We start from the raw sequence: 18,676 nt of genomic DNA, 5'->3' as shown, positions 1-18,676 counted from the left end.
TGTGTGTGTGTGTGTGTGTGTGTGTTTGTCAATAGACTGTCTGCAGAAAGGTTTCAGTTTGAACATCTCTGCAATTTTCTTGTCATATTGTCATATCTTGTTTTGTCCCAGCTGGCCTCTATCTTGTGCCCAACAAAGTTTACTTCACTCCCTCGTTACTGACTGAGTGAATCTGTTGGAAAAATGCCTGTGTCCAAAGAATGAGGGATCTCAGGCAACGTTTTGTCTCAGTCTCATGATGTTTCAGAAGAGAAGAACTGACCAAAAAAAAAAAAAGAAATCAAACAAAAAGTTATGATAAAAACATACAATAACAGATCATAATGAATAAAAAGAGATATGAGTGGATGCTCTTTGTGTTTTTCCCCCACAGTCCACTGAGGGACAGGCGCCTTTAGTTCTATTTGACATTAGCTACTGTGTTCTCCATTATCCGCTCCTTAGAGACGGGCTGCCTCACAGATGTGGGAGGATGTTTGCGAAGCCTCAGAGAAGAAAACTGAAGCTGTGACGTCCCGTGCACACACACACACACGTCCAATTCCCCGCCAAACATTGCCTCTTTTCCTCCTGCTCGACGCGTTTAATGTCTGTCAGCCACATAATACATCTCTGATAAAATATGTACACACACAAACACACACAATCAAACGTGGGTCATTATTTAGGTTATGTAGAAAATCGTCTTTTTTCGTCCTGGGCCGTCCTGCGTCCGTCCGCTCTGGACCGCTCCCCTTCTCGGAGGGAAAGTGTGTGCGCTTGGTCACCTCAACCCTCCGGTTCGCCCCCCTGTCCCGCCCGCCCTGCAGCTGAGGACGCGCCCATAGCTGTTGTCGGGGTAGATTGTTTTATTTATTTTATACATTAGTCTCCAGCCCGTTCATATCGATGGAACAGTGGTCCTTGTCCCTGTGCTCTCTCTTGTGGTGGGAGGCGTGAGGGTGTTTCTTCTTCTCCGTCGGCCGGACCCCCTCCTCCAGCTGGATCAGGCGAGCCACATCCGGGGAGAGGTGGTCCTGCTTGCCGCCCGGCGGAGGGGGCTGGTAGCAACCGTTCTTCTGGTTCTGGTAGGTCATCATCTGCTGGATGCTTATCATGGGCTTGGTCTCGCAGATCAGAGGCACCTGGGGGACGCAAAGACAACGAATAAAAAATATTAAAAGTAAGCTCCTGCTGTTTGGATGCATGTTTACTATCATCAGAATAATTTTGAGCTTGGACTCCAAATGATGCAATGGTAAACATTTCCACCAAAGCCTTTGTATCAACATTCATTAGTGAAAAATATGCTCACTATTGATAAATTTGCCAGCATGCCATCACTGGTGTTTTCTAGTGATGACAAACAATGATTTTAACCACTTGTCCTGATGAATTGTGCTAACCCTAACCATAATAAATCTTTTATTTCAAGTAAGCTCTTTAGCAGATAATAGGTTTTTGTCCCACTAGCCAATTGTTGTGCAAAAGTCCTGCTGTTCACACTGACAAAACGATTTGACATCTTAAATCTACTGCATTGAAAGTGCGTTCTGCATTCAAGTGAAGATTATTATGAACAATTATTCAATCCCTATACACAGAACACTTGTCTATCTTGTTATCAGATAAAGAAAAAACCTTTCCCGTGAGCACAGATACACAGATTAAGCGCTCACCTGCTCCCCCTCCTTGACAAAGTCTTTTCTACAGATATGAGCCATGATTCCTGTGGCCAAGGCGTCTCCCATCACGTTGACCATGGTCCTGAATCGATCCCTAGAGGACAAAATTGACATCCTTAATAAGGAAGGCCATTTGGGTGCTTTCTACAATACATTGGCATAACTGTGCTAAAGCTATTCCAAGATATGAGCGCGCTCTTATTCTGAAAACATGGAGTATAGTCGTCTTTGTACATCTGCATCGCCGTATATTTTGCTGATTACTTGGCATCTGTATATACACTCATGCTAAGAAGCTATAGATTAAAATATACTGTATGGACAATTACATTTAATAACCACTTCCTGGATTCCTGGTGACTTTCACTTTGCTCAATTATTGGTCAAATCATGCCTGATGACAAGTTTAATCAGCAGGCCGTTACTTACAAGGCCCAATCAACAGCAATGATGAGAGTGATGTCATCGGTGGGCAGGCCCACAGAGGTCAGCACGATCACCATGGTTACAAGTCCAGCCTGTGGGATTCCGGCTGCACCGATACTGGCTGCAGTGGCAGTAATGCTGAAAGAAAGAGAGGGAGGGGGGTGGGGGGGGGGCATTCTTTTTATAATCTAGTAAAACATACTGTGCGGTCTTTCGGATCGCTGGGGAAGTGTACATTTGTGCGTGAAGTCTATAATTGTGTGAGCGGGTGAGTGAGTTTGGAGGGAAGGATAAAGAGAAAGGATGAAGTGGAAGAAGGGGGAAAGAGGGAGTAGGACCACACACACACACACACACACACACACAGGGACACACAAGTGAGCAGGCGGTTCAGGATGGGCGTGATTGAGTAGATGTTTTGTCAGGGACCTTGGACCTCAGAGCACAAACTGTTTCTCTGCAGGGGAGGGGTGTGTGTGTGTGTGTGTGTGTGTGTGTGCAGATGGAGCAGCTCTGTGGTCAGCAGCCAAACGGCACGGGAAACAGGACGGCGAGAGGGGGAAAAATTATTATAATTCTGGCGTGGCAAGGGAGATGAGTAATACAGGTCATATGGGTTTTACCGCCAAGGGATTATAAGGGAATGGGCACAGACTGCAGCCATGAGGATAGGTCTGCTTAATGTTATTACAGTAGAACATGACATCAAATCAGTGGTGGAACAGGCCATTCTCATAGACTTGGCTGGTCTTGTTTACCTGTGGGTGAAAGGTATGGGGTAATGGGTGGTGGGGTGGGGGAATTGTCTGTCTTTTTGTCTGTTTACTGTCTGTCTCTCTCTGTCTGTCTCTCTGTCTGTCTGTCCGTCTGTCTGCCTGCCTGCCTGTCTGCCTGCGTCCCCTGGGCATCCAGACTGATTTAGCAGAAATCAGATCAGACTAAGAAGGTCATATGACGCATAATCTGTGTGACATTTACATATATGTGTATCTGGTAAATCCCATAATGTTGTTTTTATTAATTCAGAATTAAACTAAATGTGTGACATTAGATTAATTCCCATGTCGCACTCCAAACGCCACCATGCTCGCACCATTTTGGACCAAATGAAAATTGCTCATTGACACACTTAGGGAGGGTTTTTCTCATCTGCAACATTTGCTGAGAGATGATGGGATAAAGTGTAAGTCTGTGTGAGTCCACATGCAGTCGTTGAAGTCAATCAATTAAAGCCTTGTGCTTTACACATGTAAGCCATCTAAAACGCTCAATAAAGTTGTAAAAACTACTGAAACCTTTTCCCTTCACTTACAGTTAAGCACTTTGTCTCCCTCATAGACATTTGCTTAAAGGGGTCAAGAAATAAAACCAGCAAAAGGATGACTGTAAACAGTTTGTATTCATCTTTGACCCCCTGACTGTTACTATCATCCCAAAGTTACCTGTTTGAGCCAGGCCCACCTCTTTCTTTGACCTGCCTAAACTGATTGGATGCTAATGTAAGAAAGAATATTAGGGCCATTGTAGGTGAATTATTTTTTTTCCGCAGCTGGGTCAGAAATTTGCAAAATAAAAACTCTGAAATTTGTGAATTTAATCAGAGAAATTCTGAGGTTTTTCTCGCAAATTTCTGAGTTTTTTCTGGCAAACTTCTGAGTTTACCTCCTTCCCCCGACTGCGTTAAAAAAAAAAAAAAAAATCACCTACATACTCATATACTCATACGCCTACTAATACTCTTCTGTACTAATGAAAGTTTACATGGAAATGGTGTTTTTTTTCTGGACAGTATCAAATAAAATGCAGACCATTTTTCCTTAATCAGTCTAAATTTAGCTGTGTAAGCGCCCTTACCTGATGGTGATGATCTGGCCAAAGTCAAGCTCGTAGTTATTGACTTGAGCGATGAAGATGGCGGCCACGGCCTCGTACAGCGCGGTGCCGTCCATGTTGATGGTGGCCCCCACCGGCAGCACGAAGCGGATGATGCGTCTGTCGATGTGGTTGTTCTCGAGGAGGCACTTGAAGGTGATAGGCAGAGTGGCGGAGCTGCAGGGGGAAATAGAAATAATGTCGTAATCAGCAGTTAGATACTGTGAAACACCGCTGCCAGGTGCTGTGATTCACAGACATGTTTTCACCATTTCAATCACACCCAAGTAGTGTCGGCGTAAATGGTTTTGTTACATGATTCCAGGCAGCTGTAGCGGCCATCTTGATAGAGCTACCACTAAGAGATGCGTTAAAGGCCCAAACATTGCCTTTCCTTGATGTTCATCTCATTGCTAATATATTGATTTACCAGATGGCAGACATTTTTTTCCACTGTTGAAGCTTTTTAATATTTGGCACCAACAGTATGTGGCAGCTAAGTATGCCTTTTAGAGGCTGGAAATGTTTTTCACATTTGTAATGCTGGAGTAAAACTGGAGTAACAGGCAGATATTGTGAGTTATGATGGGTTAAAAATGCTCCAAACATCTTTGTTGTTAATTTACATTTACAAGAACAGATGTGAATATGCTAAATATTTAAATGGACAAATACATTCCAGATACTTTTAAGACATTGTTGCACTCCAAAAATGAATTGATTTTTTAAATGGCATGTTTACATTTGCATTATTTCAGATTGATTAGGTGAGACTTGAAAGTTGCACAGAGATAATTTTCTTTCAGCAAGTTCTACCCTTCAAATAGCTGAAGTATGAAGCAGTAGCCTACCTGTAACTAATGCACACCAAATAGTTTTGTATTTACAAGAATGGTCACAGCCTTATTGAACAAAGCACTTCCCAGCCCAAAAGTCCTTATTATCAGCAGGATGGGATTTGATGGGGATAAGACAAGAAGATAAGGACTGATACTGATTTTAAACCAGGAATAAACACTCACTGGTAATGCGAGGAATCTAGCATTCTAGGAAGGGCTAGAAAGTGTTGTGATGTTGGAGGTGTGTTATTACAATTGTGGGAAAAGACCAATATATATCACCCAGCATCAAATCCTGAGGTTAAGGAGTTTGGCATTGAAAAGGTAAGGGTGAAATCCCACACACACTCATCTCATTCAATGTTCATTTCATTGTCCTGTCCTCTGCCCAAGGACATACTCTCCCTTGTATCTCTCTCCTTGGTTGTTATTCCTTACATGAGTGTTGACCATAGGGATATAGTAACCTTTACACTCCTTTGGCTGCTTTTGGCGATACAGAGGCTCCAAGAGGAAAATGAATCCCCTGATGCAGTCTTTAATTGCAGAAGTGGGACCTGGACGGTTAAAGCCTATGCTTTTACCTGGAGGAGGTGGCCAGGGAGATGAGCAGGGCCTGCAGGATGCCCCTGATGTACACGATGGGGCTCTTCTTGGTGATGAAGAAGTACATGGCTGGGAGGATGAAGAGGCCGTGCAGCACCAAGCCCATTACCACCGTGATGGCGTAAAAGCCCAGCTTCTTCCCCATGGCCGACGGGTCGTCCATCTCCAAGATCTTACCGGCCACCAGGAACACGATCCCAAAGGGGAAGTACCTGGGAGGGAAGGAAGGAAGGAAGGAAGGAAGGAAGGAAGGAAGGAAGGTTGCATGTTCAGTAATCGACAGCTGTGCATCTGTTTTTTTCAGACGGTTGTTATTCCTCTTCACATTGTCCAGTTTCAGCAATTATGGTGCATCTACTAAGACAGCTCACTACTAATCATGAATGCAGTAACAAACCCTCTGAGTAGTAACAATAAGCAAGAAAGGAAGTTATAACGTACATTTAGGAGGTAAAAATCATAAAAACTTAGAAAAATCAGAAATGACTAGTGTAGTTTAGGCTAGACATTTGCTCCATGTCACCAGTAGCAGATGAAATTGTGAATGCAAGACTAAAATTATTACTCTACCCTCCTAAAACATCTCACAAAAGTGTATTTACTTGTTCAAGACAGGAAAATATAAAGTCCAGATGTTTGATGGTGCTGTTTACTTGCAAGTTACAGCTCTTACCAGATGACAATGGCGACAATCTTCAAAACAGCCTCATTCAAACTCTGGCAGAAGTTGACCAAAGCACTTCCATTGGGCCCCATTCTACCCAGCATTATACCTGCATTGAACAGAAAGCAACACAAAGTGCTATTATCTGTTGAAACACATTTTAAGTGTAGCACATGAATACTGAAATAAATCATACATCTAGAACGTGGTATTCAACAGAGAAAATAAAAAGCACTCTCTTTTTTGTATCTCTGCCTTCCTTGTGGGAGCACAACACATTTAAAATGGGCTAGTAAAGCACAGGTGAGTGCGCCACGGGTGTTTCTTTGCAATTATATGTATTTTGTGCATGGTGTGTGTACTTTCTGTGTGTGTGTGTGTGTGTGTGCGCGTGTGTGTGGGATCTGAGCCAGCCACTTACCCATGGTGGCAGAGAAAATGACAATCCCCAGGACGTTCATGCCTTCGCTGGTGCCCGGCGACGTTCGCATGATGACATCAGGCGGCGGCGTGAGATCCAGGGAGAAGTTCTGGATGTCGGTGCCGTTGTCGTCCTGGATGCCGTAGATGAAGACCCTCCGTGTCGTGGTCTCATCCAGGAGCTGGGCGAGCGTCGGCTTGGGCCTGGGCACCGGGATGCTCTGGGTACGATACTTAGAAACAAAACACAGCAAGGCCCTCACATCAGCACAGTTGGGAACGAAGGTGTTCAGAGCAGCAGATTCTCACATGGCTGTTGGCATTTAAATGGCAGATTAGCAGAATATAGTGCGAGTTATTTATCATCTTTGTTTCTAAGGGATTTATGTGACCCAGTAGTTTTCACTATTCATCAGTGAAGGGAATATGGAGAAAACAGTGGAATGTAAAACAGACATCTTTATGATTATGAAGAGTTTTGCTGGCTAATGCATCCAAGAGGTGGAATAGTAGAATAAGAGCCACATATTTGACTTAGTTATAGTATTTTAATCCACAGTTCATTTGAAGCAAAGAACCAAAGATTTTTATTCTCAACTCCAAAACATTGGTATTGTTTGTTTGTATTTTGAACATGTTTTCCCATTTTGGTTGTGAAATGGCCCATGTTACATTTCAACTACACTACATAAGACAAAACCTAAACTTCTGCTTACCTGTTGAAAAGTAGCTTGGACCAAGTTGGCCGGGAACATGTTGCTGTGGAAGAAAAAATGGAGAAATGTTAAAGTCCTTCTTTGGATGGCAGGTGGGAAGATGGAAGCAGCAATCCTACTGATATTATTATGAAGGATTAGATGATAAAACCTTTCAGACTGTTTTAATAAAAAACCAAAAGGCTACTACCTCCTACTCACAGAGCAGTACATGCAATGCTAGGTCAAAATGTGTTATAAAAAAACAAAAAAAGAGTGGACATGACTAGTGACATTAACTGTCCATCATTCACTGTGAAGGAAGGTGTCAGGCTTGAGACCTGCAGGGATTAGACATTTTGTATCTGAGAGACAATAACGCTTTATACTCTGGCATGCTGTGGCTGGACCTTTTTGCATAAAAGCTATAGGAGGAGGAGCTGCACTTATCTCTGTTTGCCAAATGCATCTGAGTTGGCTTTGATAACTGAATTCTTCCTTTCATTATTTGGAGACCACAAGACCACACTCATGTTCATGGCCACAAAGTGACAAATGACAGCACCAGGAGTGAGAATTTGCAAGCCAAACTGGATCAAGGCTCTGGCTAGTTTTCAACACTTAAAAACAGACGAATGCGCAAAATATTAGGGACATCTTCCTGATATTAAGTTGCAGCCCCTTTTTGCGCAATCCACAACCCAATTTGTCTCAAAGCTTCAAAATCCTTCTCTAAGTTGTCTTCTTCTCTTTATCTACATCTCCTCCTTTGGTATAGATTTAATAAGGGAAATCAATAAGGGATAATGGCTTTTACCACTAATGGATTCACCTCATCAGTGTTCTTCATGAAAAGATTAAGCATCGCTAATGTTTTGCACATTCAGTGTAAAAATTGTTTTTTCTGCATTGACCTTGGCCTGGTGAAAAACACCCATTGCAAGGACGATGCACTTTAATGACCGACATAAAAAGCCAACATATCTCATCACAACCCATCTTGACTGCTTTGGTCATTAAGGGCATCTGCAGCAGGTGCTCAGGAAGAAAAGAAGAGGGGGGATGAAACCTGAAGAGGAAGGGTAGCGTTAGGGGGATGAGGGTGGAATGAATGGAAGAGAGGAAGTAGATTTGGAGTGGGAGAGCGGATGTAAAAGGAGGTAAACTGAGAGGTGAGCATGGCCAGCATCCCTCAGGGACAGGGTGTGAATGATGTCTTTGACATGGAAAGTAAAGACTCATTATAGCCTCCCTCTGTCTTTACTGTGTGTGGATGGCAGGTCTAAATTAGATATATAATATATAGCAAAATGTTTAAAATTGCCAAAAAGGCAGAATTGTTAGCTTCGTGCCTGTTTTAATGCCTGGAAAGTTGAATTCTCAAATAGTAAACTTTTTAGGAAAGTTGAACTCTCAAATAGGATCAGGATGATACAGGCTTGCAGCACAACAAAAACAAGACTCAAGTACCATCAAGTACACATGGGAGTTGATGCTGCTGAAATGATCAATTAATGACAAAAAAGAGAGTGTGCCATTTGACTGGACTGAATTTTTTTAAATCTGTAAAATGTAAGTGTATATATTTTTTTCCAGAATATTCCATAGAATTTTGTAGAATAAACAAAATTTGCATTCCCAAGTAAGTACTTGAACATGCATTTGGTCAGCAAATACAAAGGTATTGTGTGCACTAGCAGGCATTGGGTCTCTGTTATGCAGACTGTTGCCTGTCCATGTAATGTAACCTGCAGGTTTCAGAGAAAAAAATCTAGCATGCTCTTTACACAGTTGAATATCTATCAAAGGGAAGTAATCCCTGGAAAATCTGCATTGCACTGGCATTGGCTGTAAATCCCAAATGCCATCGGAGAACATCACACAATCAGTTTTCAAAAGGGACATTTCAGAGATGCAGAGAGATTACAAGACGTATTTTATAATAATAAAGCATGACAGATTTACCATAAAGACATATGGCAAAGATATACAACAAAATGGTATAATGCCGTGTGATATATAAATTGTAAAAATGCTGAAAATGCATTTCACAACTGCGTAAAAAGCCAATGGACAGTAGTCAGTGTGTATTCTACATGGATTTGACCACTTAGCCACTTAGTCAGTCTATCCTGTATCTAAGACAGAGAGCAAAGCGGGCTAATAAACCACTCTCTGTGGATCAGAAGTGGACACTGACCCCAATGCCCCTAATTGAATCCAAGTATGCACATTCATACATACTGTACTCATTATGCTTAACACACCCGCACTCACTCTCACACACACACACACACACATGAGTATAGGCAGTCAGGCACATTTGTAAGTGCACACACATATATGCCGGCATGATAGATGAGGACTCTAAAGAAGCTTTGCGAGATAAATCCAAAGCACAGCTGTGCTCTGTAAAACACACAAACACACACAAACACACGCAGGCACAAACACACACACAGGCACAAACACACGCACAGAGCCCATGAACGACGCCGCTTCACGCTGCCACATGATCAGTATGGAGGTGGATTTCATGAGCTTGGGCAGAGTCTATTTTTTCCTCTTTTCCAGTTCTGATTGCAAGGGAATTGTTCAAATGCAATTTATTCCCAGCATGATTTGTTTTTCAGCTATTGAAACGTATTCAGCGCTCAATACGTTTTCAAAAAGATACCGATTTCAAAAGAAGCTGAAAACATGATTAACTGTTAAACAGACAAACAAGTATCTATCAATGAAAAAAACTCTCTTGTCTGAACAGGGCTGTGTAGCTGGGCTGCTGACATTAGCCCACTGACCGATTGTCACATTGACACACTGGCTCTCGGGCCTCGCCGTCGTGTCTTTCTGTCTTGCACTGACCCAGGTTCACCTCGCCACACCAATCCCACCCTTCAGCAGCACTAATTAGCTTAGCTCAATAACCCACTGGCACACGAGGCCCGAGGCTTTATGGAGCAGTCCCCCTCCAGACCTCATGATGCAGCACGCGTAGCTCGAGGACAGAGACATTTACAACATACCACAGGCATTATAAGGTCGCTTTAAGTTACGGTACTGAGGTCAAAACGCCTGTATTCAAATTAAAGTGTGAAGATTTTGTAGATTTCTTTATCTCATTCACAGCCAAAGGTGTAGCGAATTACATTTAGCCTCAATACTGTAGCTAATTGAGCTTTTTTGTGTACTTGTATTTTTTAAGTCAGTAATTTTACTCTTTACTTAGGTATGTTTTCACTTAAGTTTTGTACTTGGCATTTTAATCCATTACAGAGTAGGCTACAATGTAGGCTCTCCATAAGCATCAGAAACTGGCCATGTGCTTCAAACCTTTGCAAGCATGAGGAGGAAACATTAAATGATCAAAGTTTAACAGTAAAAGCTTAGATTTATCCATGATAGCAGCTTAATTAACTTTAGCCAAAAAGCCTTCAATCCAGCTACAGTTATGCTAGCTTGCGTTTACCTGGTTGTTGTCTAGCTATTTTGCTAGCCTTGCTAGCTAGTTGGATAGCTAGTAGCAAGAGAAACAGCATAACATTACTGTTATTGGTTTAATCACAACTTAAATAATAACATGAATTTCATAACCATATTTTTAGAAAGCTCAACATAGTCTATCAAACCATGAGCAATATCGACAGTGCATTTATAGAAAGAAAGAAAAAACAACTGATAGTGCAGTAGTAGATTCCTTCTCTCAATAGCGCAGCGGATAACCTGCCAATTACGCACCATATGTTCACCTGGCCTCTTCATCTTTGATATTCTGTCTTCAATTTTAATGTAATTCACTAACTTTTACTCCGAGTACATTTTAAGTGAGCTACTTTACACCAGTAATTTTACTTCTAGGGTAATAGAATATTTTGGTGGACCTCTTTCACCCCTGCTCACGACTCGTAGCCTTTCGTGTTGTTGAATAACAGAGAGGAAATTGCTTGAAAGCCAAACAATGAAGAGTGACTGTTTGAGAGTCTATATCAAAAGAAAAGTTATTATATACCAGTGTCCAAGGGCTTTTCATATTTCATATTCTTTGCTAGTTTTGGGCAAGCAAGTGTGATGAATTCCCAAGAATGTGTGTGCATGTGAGTTGTGTACGTGTGTGCATGTGTCTCTGTATACATGTGTGTGTGTAAGAATGTGAGGGAGAGAGGCAGAGAGAGAGAAAGAAAGAAAGGGAATAACCTTGCTCGCAGAACTCACATCTGTGCTACCTACCCAGTTCCCCAAAGTTTCGCCTGACCTCACTCTGAGTTTACAATGAGCGTGTAAAGAGAGAAAAGTGTCTGCGGTCCCTTACCGAATGAGATCCAGCAGGGCGTCAGCGGAGCTCATGATTGGCTTCCCGCTGTCCTCAGAGTCCTCTTTCTGAGCAGCGCCCCCCGGGTGGATGATGGATACCATGACGATGCCGACTACCACGGCGACAAAGGTGGTCCAGAGGTAGTAGGAGATGGTCATGATGCCCAGGCGGCTGGAGCACTTGGCGTCCAGGGCGGCCAGGCCCGACATCAAACTGATGTGTGGAAACAGACATCAGAGAGAGACATCAGAGACAGGAAGAGTAGGGAGACAAGACAGACAGACAGAGGGATATTCGTGTTATGAATCATTACAAGGAGAACCTCATGCCACTGTCGGAGCGACTGGAAGGGAAAAACTGTGATAACTGTTTTCTATGTGGGTCTTCAGAAGCACAGAACTCCTTTGACTGACTTAGGTTTGTTTGACTTTGGAAAATGGCTGAGTTTCCCTCAGCTTCCAAGCAAACAGACAATGACTGAACTGGGATGCTATTGCAGATGTTCACCTTTATTCACTTAGTTTTCATCTGCACTCAAAACATCAGTGGAAAGAAGAAATATGTCATTGAAATTGGCATTAAAATACACCAGTAGGTTCACCAGTGGAGGGCTTTTCGTGTGCTGGTGCAGCACTGAGGAAGGTAAACAAATGGATTATTGGGTTATGGATTCCAAAGCATTTTTTTTAAAACCTTTATTTAAACAGGCAAATCATTTAAGAACAAATTGTTGTTTACAATGATGGACTAGCAAGAGGCAAAATGCCTTTTGTTTGGAAACGAAAAAGGGGTGGAAAAAATCATCATCATCATCAAAAGAAGAAGTAACAAGGAGACAATATAAAAAGGCTACTAGTTTGCAGAAGGCAACAGAAAACAATTAAAACAGTAATGCCACATCAGCAGTGTTTGTTACATGACTGCAGGTAAGAGAACTATGAGACAAACTATGAGAATACAGCAGTAGATTTGCTGTCTGAAAACTGATGAACTGATCACAACGAGTGGAGGCGGGGTCTCCCCGCCCTGGATAATGCCTCGCTGCCCTGCCAGTGACCCCGTCACCCTGGGGTCACAGTCCCGCCCCTGAGAAGATGAACAAGCTCCTAACTGAAGTAAAGCCTCAATCTGGGAGGTTTGTGTTCGGTATAGTCCTGTGTTACAATATGTAGAGCATGACACTCAGGGTTAGGGCTTGACCAACACATGTATGTAAAAGCATCCATCTAATGGCAGTTGTTATGTGACGGTTATGATGGGTGTTGTTTTTCTTTTTTTCTTTCTTTTCCCTCTTCCTATCTTTTTAATAGGCTATACTATAACTATTTTATGTGCATTCATTAAACTGTGACACATATTTTTAAATGTGACATCAACCTGCCAAGGGACAACAGATGAAAATTAGCCATGGCGGTGAAATCTGGCATATTTACATTTGGTTTTTAAATGTTCATTAATATGCACTGTCCCTATTAAATAAATAAATAACAAATCACATCATATATATACACATAGATCATGTAGATACATCTTGAAAGGTAGCAGTTGCTAATGGAGAAAATAATCCCCCAACTTTCATTATAATTTAAAATGTAGGACCATATTTCAACATTTACAAACAATAACAAATACAAATGTAACCAAAACTCACTTAGCTGTCCTATTCATAGTAGTATTCATAGTTAGCTTAGTTTCTCTAGATACTCTTGAAGATGCATGTGTAGTTCAAAGGGACATTTTAAATTTTAATCTTTTCTTTTTCTTCACCAGGCACATGTCACATTATGCGAGAAAAATTCCCCCGGTTTTCCTTTATCTGCCATAAAATTGGATTGCTAGAAATTCTCCTTGAAATCAAGCAAACGAGTGAGCCACCATGCTGTGACAAGTGGCTGGTGAATAAAAATAACACGTTAAAATTCAAAAGATCAACGTAATTATTCAAGCATTTCACTACCAATGAGAAAAGACGTGAGACATAGAGAGGGAAGCGTTGTGAAGTTCATGATTCATCTTGATGATCCACTTTGTGTGTATATAGAGATGTCATGCCAGGATAAACAACTATTCCCCGGTCTAAAGTCACACACCGGCTTCAAAGCGAGCTTCAGATCATAAAGCACTGCCATAGAAGATGGCGGCTTCTTAAGTAAAGCTCAGTAAACCTGTTACTAAACCGGAGAAGCCCTTTATATAAGATACGGCCACAGCTGTCTCAGATAAGGCAATATGTGACACTGAGAAAATGTTTCTTATTAGAAAGGGCAGACGGCATCAAACAGTGAATGAAAATGCTCCATCGAAGCAGCGTCTCTAAGCTTTTCTGTCTTTCACTGTCCTTCTTTGTCTTTCTTAGTCTCTGTCTCTCTCTCTCTGTCTCGCACTCTCTCTCTCTTTCTACACAACTGTAATTTACATTCAAATGGACAGCTCTGAATCTCCAGTTCAGATTTTTCCCAGCAAGGTTGTGTGACATTCCCTTTGATTTCTTCAAACCAGTTACGGTACGCTTTTTCAGCCGGTATGGAAAAAACAGTACGATGTTGAAAAATTGGCACGGCAGGTGAAGCCAGTGAAAATAGGCAGTGATAGAGAGAGAGAGAGAGAGAGAGAGAGAGAGAGAGAGAGAGAGAGAGAGAGAGAGAGAGAGAGAGAGACAGAGAAGAAATCTTACTCTATCTCTTGAGCTGGGGTGACAAGATTTGCTCCCTGTCCAAAGTGTAATCTGGCTTGGCTTGACAAGTGTCTGGATGTGGTTGCTGAATCTTTCCGTGCTGTCAGTCTCTGTTTACCCTCATCCCACCATCCCTCCCTTCATCCCACATCACCAGGCTTGAGAGTTTCCATCTCCTGTGAGTCCTGCACACTCACATAGGGGATGAGACAGCTTAAAGAGTGAATCAGCACTAAATCACATTTTTGAGCTGGAAACATGGTTATATGACTTCTATATAGTGAATTGCATTAATCCTGTACTTAATTTCGACATTTTTTTAATTAAGTCCTGCATCCGCTTCTAGGGGCAGAAAATCATTGTTGCTCTGCTCTCTCTGGGCTGAAACTGTCAGCCCTGTTGCACTTCTGGCTGCACCTCAATCAGTAATGTCAAGGCAGGTGTTTCACCTTTGGCAGCGTCAAATGCTTTGCAATCACAGTAGAGATGGCTGATCCGTTATCACACACACACTCCTATTCGCTGTCGCTCCCCACCCCACTTTTCACATCTTTCAAAATTGTGTACTAGGCGGAGACAGTCTCACATACGAAATTAAGCCACATACTGAAAATTACAGGTTTGGAGTGACATGCCTGGTAGAAAGGCCAGTTAAGCATGTAGGCTAATCACCACATAAGAGTAGCAGGTGTTAAGTGCATAAGTGACAGGCTGCTCCACTGGCATTGGTGCCATTACAATGAAATAGGAAGCTGGGAATGTAGGCAAGACACGGAACAGTCTGAGCATTATGCACATTCACAAGAAGTCAGCTAGTGTACAAAAGGCCACTGACTTGAATCCCTGCATCATCTGGGAACATCTGGGTTGGATTGAATATGTGATTCGATGTAACCATTCATCCCCCTGCAAGTAGGCCATCGCTGAATAAACGTGTGAACGTCAACTTGCCTGATAAATTAAGCGTTCAAAAAGCAGCCCATGTCAATCGACAAGCCTCTCATGTCCATCCAATTAGGAAGCCAGCTATATAAAATGTTCCCTCTAATGTAACTATACCATTCTGAATGAAATTTTGAATTAATATCGGGTAACTGAGTCCAAAGCTTAACTAATACTACAACTGCTACTTCTACTACTACTACTACTACTATTACTACTACTTGTGCTCCCTCTACTGCTACTATTATTACTACTACTACTACCACTACTACTAGTAATAATAATAATCAAGCACCGCTCCACAGTTGCCCATAACTATTAAGGCAGCAGGGTGTGTAGTTAGTAGGGAGATCAATAAATGATAGTATGATAACGATGATGTTTATTATTATCGTTATTAGTATTATTCTCAAAATATTCTATGTAAATGGGTTAGTGGCTAAATACTGAGATGTCCATGTATGGTTCAGATTGTTCTCATGTTCATCAAACAGTTGAGTGAGCACAGCAGTCATCCTCCAGGTAGAGAACGCCCTCATCAGGACACAACCATCACCCCCAAATTGCTCTGTATTTATTAGTATTTAGATTGCTCTCTCAGGCTTGAGTAGATCTAAACCAAGTCAGAAAAAATGGACTTGACCCTACAGCAGAGCTGCCAGACCTCCTCTTTCTATATATTGTAGCCCTAATTTACATAGATGGCTCCTTTATTTTGGCAGATACCTGTCTTGCAGCTTTTCAAAAGCACACACCTAATCAATTTGAGCTGGCCTAAGAGCGCATCTCCATTTATTGTTATTTGTGTGAAGTGGAGATAGTGTCTCTCTCATTTCCTGGTAGTTTTATTGATGCTAAAAATCCATCTTTCTGCTCCTAGATTTTTTCCACTCTTCGATATTCCCCCTCCCCTGCAGGAAAGCTTGTAGATTTTTCTATTTCTATAAGTGCTGACCTTTAGCAGAGAGCTCTTGAGGCACCTTCTCTGCAGCCCTCCAGGAAGTTATGTTAATGTCAGAGGACAGTTCAGTCTGAAACATCACGTTACACCTCTTGATTACCATTTGCTGATAGGGTGGTCACATCTTTTACATGTGGATCTCAGAAGAATAATGGAGCCTGGAGAACTCTGTTCAATATGTACAGCCAGCATGAAATGTAGCCTCTGGTATAGAGTAGGGCTTTGATAATCTTACACTTCTTGAAAGGTAATCTGAAGGACTTCGGTACAGCTGCTGCTGGTTTATTCATTCACCATTTCCAAGCGGCCAAGATTTATTCCAAGTCAGCTGACCATTTATCATTTTCATTTAGCCATTGTACTTTATTCCCCCCCCATAAATAACCACAAGGTGTAATTGCCGTTTGAATAGTTACCAGTAAACTGCTGCCTACAGCATATGGAACGTCTGGATGGCCTATTTGGCATTGGGATGCGCAGACGGGACTATTAGACAGCAGCCAAGGATTGTACAATGAGCATGCCAACAAGGCAAGTGTACTTGATGAACCACAGTGGGCAATTTAAACCAACATGATCTGACTTCTCATTGTAGGATTTTTCAAGGTTGTGAGGAAAACAAATGAGGATGCACAGAGATTGATATCCAGACCATTGCATTATAATACCATATTCCATCTATCCTGGACTTGTCCCATTCCATTAACAGTCACACGCTGGAAATTTCCGCTGCTAATGGAGTTTCACTTTCCTCTGTTTATTTTTGCTGGAGTGGGGCGGTGTGTTGTGTTGTGACTGGAATTAGAATAAGAGATAGACAGCTTTGTGCGAATAAATCTTGCTCGCTTGGATATATCGGACAACAACTGGCACCGCAGCAGTGATAACTAAGGGGCTTGCCCTGCGCCGGCCACAGAGGATTACATGACCTCCAGCGGGAGAAGCAGAGCGCTCTGTGGAAACACATCAGTCGAAAGTCAAGGGGCAGAGGTAGAGTGGCGGCACAATGGAACATCGATATTCTGGGAAATGGCAGACAAACTGTTTCTACTGTAATGTATTATCGCAGGCCAGATTTTTTTTTCTAAACACACGAGGGAAATGACACCACAGCGCTTTAGGAAACCTACAACCCAGAAACACTGCAACCAGGAAATCAAAAAAATCAACTATTTGTTATGCCATGGATTTACCTGACCTCGTCCCCCTCCACACACACAGAACATAATAACACATTTTAAACATCTCTCTAATGGAAACTACCCACCAATGCTGTTTTTTTTTTGTAAACTATCCACCATCAAATCCTGCCTTATGTTGATTTTTCTTGCATCTTTCACCTAGTGGATATTAAGATGACAGTATATGCTCTATAATATCACGTAACACCCACTGTCTGTTTGATAGAAGAGAGTCAATGCTATGGATCTGTGTCGACTGGAGGCTATTCCAGTCAGGTTTCACCATCAGTAAAACTGATCACTGATTTTTAATACAATATTTAATCGATTAGCAGGTGTAAAATGCCCTGAGCATCAGTAAAGAGGCTGTATACTGTACATGCTATATTGATTGAAGATGTAAAGCCTGGTTGTAATGTGCAGTGTATGGAAAGGAGAGGCTTTAATCTTTTGTTAGAGATGCTTGTGGTGAAAAAGTAGGTCTGTTTTTGAAGGCCCAATCCATTACTTCTGAAACAGCGACATGGTCCACCCATACATAGGAGAGAGAGGCAGTCATTTCTCTGTATGCATGTCACAGACAGAGAGAGAGAGAGAGAGAGAGAGAGAGAGAGAGAGAGAGAGAGAGAGAGAGTTATTTCTCAGAGAGAGGTTTCATCTGGAGTCCAGGTGGGATTACAGTGCCTCGCCTGCCATGTGAAGCGGCCTGGATCGTGTGGGAGGCAAACACGTACAGCAGATCTGATTTTTGGACCATATGGGGCTTACAGTCCTTCCCTGCTGCACCTTCGTTGAGCAAGAGCATTACAGTAATCCCTCCTTCAGATGAAAAAGAGTAGGCCGTGGCTCCTTGGATAGGGGTTTTCCATGGTACCCATGGCATATATTAATAACACTGTGACATTTGTTGAGCAGCCCAGATCAGCTTCTGTAGAGCACATCCACCAACTCAATATTGTTCTACTTCATGCCGGTTTCACTGTTTGAAGTGCCAGGATCATTTATATCCTCTAGATGTAACACTTGGGTTTCATATACTGTATACAGTAGGGGTGAAAAGCAAACCAAAACAAGAACCTTTGACATCTAATGGTGACCATTTATAATGGTGTTACCACAGGTGCCACAAGAATATAGCAGGGATCCAGTGCAGTTCTGTAAACTTTTTCCATAATGAAATGAAAACTACATGAAATATCTTATCTAGGTGGGAGCAGGCCTCTCCTTTTTTAGATTAAGAGCTCTGCCTTTAAGGCTTTTTTAAAAGGCAGCAAAATGCCAATCCCTTGACACCCCATGAGTTAAAACAGCCTTGGGACAGAGGTGTTGGTAGAGGAAGAACCTTACCAGCTTACTGAACATTAATATGCTGTATATGTTGTTTGTGGAAAAAAGCCATTATCATTTTGGAAAAAGGCAT

General features: G+C 42.0%; 1 protein-coding gene across 2 annotated transcripts in view; it reads right to left on the bottom strand.

Moving 5' to 3' along the window:
- Positions 1–857: 857 nt before the first annotated feature.
- slc1a7a (solute carrier family 1 member 7a) overlaps positions 858–18,676 on the bottom strand; it is a 29,247-nt gene continuing 11,428 nt past the window's right edge. Inside the window, exons 3-11 of one of the 2 annotated variants that reach the window (XM_071917647.2) lie at positions 11,496–11,711; positions 7,198–7,250; positions 6,493–6,795; positions 6,081–6,180; positions 5,386–5,619; positions 3,945–4,139; positions 2,094–2,228; positions 1,659–1,758; positions 858–1,124 (exon numbers count right to left, since the gene is read on the bottom strand). In XM_071917647.2, coding sequence (XP_071773748.1) covers positions 858–1,124; positions 1,659–1,758; positions 2,094–2,228; positions 3,945–4,139; positions 5,386–5,619; positions 6,081–6,180; positions 6,493–6,795; positions 7,198–7,250; positions 11,496–11,711 — 1,603 coding nt within the window. The remainder of the gene's footprint in view (positions 1,125–1,658; positions 1,759–2,093; positions 2,229–3,944; positions 4,140–5,385; positions 5,620–6,080; positions 6,181–6,492; positions 6,796–7,197; positions 7,251–11,495; positions 11,712–18,676) is intronic. The other variant, XM_071917648.2, reaches the window with a different exon arrangement.

Source organism: Centroberyx gerrardi, chromosome 13 (assembly GCF_048128805.1).
Source record: "Centroberyx gerrardi isolate f3 chromosome 13, fCenGer3.hap1.cur.20231027, whole genome shotgun sequence".
Lineage (NCBI taxonomy): Eukaryota > Metazoa > Chordata > Actinopteri > Beryciformes > Berycidae > Centroberyx > Centroberyx gerrardi.
This window is presented reverse-complemented; position numbering and strand designations above follow the sequence as displayed.